This window comes from Priapulus caudatus, unplaced genomic scaffold (assembly GCF_000485595.1).
Source record: "Priapulus caudatus unplaced genomic scaffold, Priapulus_caudatus-5.0.1 Scaffold830, whole genome shotgun sequence".
Lineage (NCBI taxonomy): Eukaryota > Metazoa > Priapulida > Priapulimorpha > Priapulimorphida > Priapulidae > Priapulus > Priapulus caudatus.
In genome coordinates, this window is record NW_014577891.1 from 70,722 (window position 1) to 74,930 (window position 4,209).

At 44.9% G+C, this 4,209-nt stretch overlaps 1 protein-coding gene across 1 annotated transcript in view; it reads left to right on the forward strand.

Moving 5' to 3' along the window:
- The window catches only part of LOC106813820 (radial spoke head 1 homolog), a 23,413-nt gene extending 19,426 nt beyond the window's left edge, over positions 1 to 3,987 (forward strand). Inside the window, exons 6-7 of the mRNA XM_014818049.1 lie at positions 3,255 to 3,329; positions 3,868 to 3,987. Coding sequence (XP_014673535.1) covers positions 3,255 to 3,329; positions 3,868 to 3,987 — 195 coding nt within the window. The remainder of the gene's footprint in view (positions 1 to 3,254; positions 3,330 to 3,867) is intronic.
- Positions 3,988 to 4,209: the final 222 nt, after the last annotated feature.

Below are 4,209 nucleotides of genomic sequence, written 5' to 3' on the forward strand. Positions count from 1 at the left end.
GCACGCACGTGTACGTGCACATGCACGCACGCACGCACGCACACACGCACGTGCACGTGCACACACACGGACGCACGCACGCACGAACGTGTACGTGCAAACGCGCGCACGCACGCACGTGTACGTGCACATGCACGCACGCACGCATGTGCGCACATGTATGTGCACACGCACGCACTCACGCATGCACGCACGTGTACGTGCACACGCACGCACTCACGCATGCACGCACGTGTACGTGCACACGCACGCACTCACGCATGCACGCACGTGTACGTGCACACGCATGCACGTACGTACGCACGTGTACGCACGCACGCACGCACGCACGCACGCACGTGTACTTGCACACGCACGCACGCATGCACGAATGAACGTGTACCTGCCCGCGCGCGCACGCACGTGTACGTGCACATGCACGCACGCATGCACGCACGCACGCACTCACGCATGCACGCACGTGTACGTGCACACGCACGCACGCACGTATACGTGCACACGCACACACGCACGCACGCACGTATACGTGCACACGCACGCACACACGCACGCACGCCCGCACACACACGCACGTTTACATACACACGCGCGCACGCATGCATAATAAATCAGTACTAATCGCTATCGGGTGTTGTCGTGTAGACGCTACATAATCGCTAACTCGAGTTAGCTTAACTCGAGTTAAGGTTCGTCGTGTAGACGCTACATAATCGCTAACTCGAGTTAGCTTAACTCGAGTTAAGGTTCGTCGTGTAGACGAGGCTTATATGTCGTTTATAAGATATTACAATCCTTTTGCTTTTAAATTAATAAATAAGAAACACCCTCGGTCTGTAGCCCTTGGCTGAAAAGTCGTTTTGCGCAACTTATCAGATTGTGCGCTTTGAGTGGCGCCACCGTCGTTGTAATCAAAATGTAGTCGTTAGTTTTAAAACATTTTTTAATAATATTTCTAATGGCGATTGAACCATGAAACTTTTTATGTAGCGTAATTTTAACCTAAATTAACTGAAAATAACCCTAGAACCTAGAGTAAACGATCCCTTTAAACAATGAAGTTAGAGACATGATCTAACCAGCCTGTCACGGTATTCATTATGCAAGTATCTATCAACCTTAACCCTTCTACAGCTGTCAACTTCCAGTAATAGTTGAAGTTACCGCTCGGTAATAAAAACATGTATATACCTTGTTGCCACGGCCAGGTTATGAGCATATATGTATAAATGGAGAATTCTCTGTCATTACAACTGGAAATAATTCAATTTTACACTCGTTTTAATGGTGACACATTGCTTTAAAAACCGTGCGTCAGGGTTGGATAACAAGTGCTGTCTTTTATTAGCTCATCTGACATAGTCAGATGCAGCTTGTAGAATCGCATGATCGTCCGTCCGTCCGTCCGTCGGCAACAGTTGGGCACAAATCTAAAACGGCTCGACGGTAATGGTCACGATATTCGGGACGTTGGGGGGGTAATCGAAAACGAGTTGGGATGTCGAAGCTGGGGGTCAAAGGTCAAAGGTCAAGAGGTGTAAAAGGAAGGGGAAATTCCTCCCTTAACTTAAGGTATAGCGGAGAAATGCAGAATTGCGGCACAAATATAAACGGCTCGACCTAGGCTCGTGATAGTCGGTGTATAGCATCATGGTAGGAAAAGCCATGCACTGTGCCAAAATTGGAGGTCACAGGTCAAAGGTCAATGGGCACAGGGCAAGATTTATGACATTTTCTGAGGACATGGTCTGACGGAGCGATTGAAAAAACTTTTTTGTTTCAGCGGTGACCTAGCATTTTTATGGCATTATTGAAAGGACCATGAAATCTACTTTTTGCTGACATGTGTGAAGAGATAAAGTGTCAGATAACCTTTGACCCTCAAGAGGAGGGTTAAAACATAGGATTTGTTGACTGTCTGTTAGAAAGAATTTGACTGCCGGGTTTGCTAGTAGAATCTATACATGCCTGGATGTATGAGGCTACAATGTCACAGTGAAATTTCAAAAGCCTAAATTTGGTTAAAGAAGGTTTATGCTGCTTAAATCGTATAATTTCTATGGCATTCTGTACTGTCAGTATGTTACATGTACCGTATGCCACTGCCAGTGGCTACTGCCAGTGCATTGTGTTGGTGGTACTGTGTAGTTTTTTTGCCTGCGTTAATTGGTTACAGGTGGCAGCTCTCTATTCGCAGCCTGTAGGCCTTGCGTAGGTAAATGGATGAGTGCTTACTATTCTGTCTTGCAAATAGTTGTTGGCTACTACGTACGACGGGAGCTTCCATCTTAATCTGAAGACACTTAACACGTACGCCCATCTCGTGCAACTTTCATAACGATCCAACGAACATTCCTTTGAGAAGGTTCCTGATACCATCCCTGTGCATTCCACTGTTTCGGCGTGTATGTGAAACACATTTGGGGACTAAACAGCGTTTACTAGAATCTCACCACTCCACCACAGATGTCACCGCAGTAAGACGTTAGATGAGCGCTGTCGCTCCGCGGCACTTGTTTAAATTATATATGTTCTTTATTTACATAAATTTGGAATCCGATCATACGACTTAAATTTAGGCATTTATAGTGATTACATCACGAAATTTAGTATAAAAGTAAAAAACATGTCAACTTTTTCACAAAATGTAAGTGATTCTGTTCACTTTTTGACGGAAACCATCACACCAGCGCGAAATTGGGAGGTCACAGGTCAAAGTGGCAGGGGTGGGGAAAGGCAGATATCAGACATTTGCTGAGACATTGGCTCTAACGGACAGAGTGAAAACTTTTTGTTTCAGCGGCTGACGCTACCAACTTTTTATTCACTTTATTTAAGAACCATTGAAAATTTGCTTTCGCGCTTGACGTGGTTGAAGAGTAAGTGTCTGATAACCTTTTGACCCTCAGAGGAGGGGTAAACATGGATTTTGTGTACTGTTAACAAAGACATAAACTGCTTTTGCTATAGAGGCCCCTCCAATCCTGCCCCCTCCCCCTCTCCCCCCCCTCCCCCGCCCGCAAATAAAAAATTCAAAATTTGTGTTATCACATAATTAGGTGCCAGAAATTGCATGAATTCTTTCAGCTTGAGCATATGGATGCATCTCATCTATAAATAAAACGTGTGATTGATTCCGATTCGTCGGTCAATAGACGTTTACTCTCCATAATTAGAGCAAAACCCGTGCAAAGGCTCGAGTGTACCTTTAATTAATAAACTCGTAGTGTATTCGTGATGGTCAAAACTTGTTTTAGCCTGCAGGCCCTGGAAAGTATGTGTTTGAAGTTGGGTGTGAGCAACATGGAGATTACATAGTGGAACATTCCAAGGTAAGTGTTATTATAAAATATCACAGCTGACATATCATTGGATTATCAGCCTAATTTTATGTGCATGATCAATGCATCGAGCTCTATAGTTTAATCATTATTATCCATCGTCTGTCTGTCTGGAATATAAGGTTGAAGCGTTCCAAGTAACAATACCTAAAACAAGCCCATGCAAGTTCCTGCAGCTATATATATGTAGCGGTTAGTATATTGTTATGTAGTTGTACCGTTTATAGTTTTATTTCACGATAGATGGTGCTGGCGTGCGTGTTGTTACGAGAGAAAGTGACGCGAGGGCGGAGAAAGGAGAGATGCTTTTGTGAATTGACGGATGTTTTTTGGGAAACAACAAGTTGTAATTACATCTAGAGTTTTGTGTTTTACTGGAAATACTTGCGTGAGCGTTCGACAACAACAAGTCAGGGGCCTGAACCTCGAGGACTGGTATTTATACTGATAACACACTTAACTACTGGTAACATTTGGCGCCCAACGTGGGGCCCCTGACTAGAGTAACAGCATGTCGAACGCGGAACAGGATGCCGCTGTTGGCGGTACAGGAACAGCAAGTCCCGCGCCCTCCTCTGTACAACCTACCATGGACCTGCGACGTGTGGTGGAGACTCAGCAGGAACAGATCAAAATGCTAACGCTGTAACGCAGAGTTTTACGTTACGGTATAGTTGTATATTGTGATGTCGTATTCGTAGCCAAAAGACATAGACAAGAGTAAGGTCAGAGAATATATACCATGACTAGTTGTTTAATTGAGGTAGACTATTGCTTGACATACACAGGCGGTCGTGTCCAGAGTTAGAGGAGCATTCCTAGATTCTGCTTGTGCAGCAGTTTTTATAGGCGCCACCACGCGCGCGGTGCA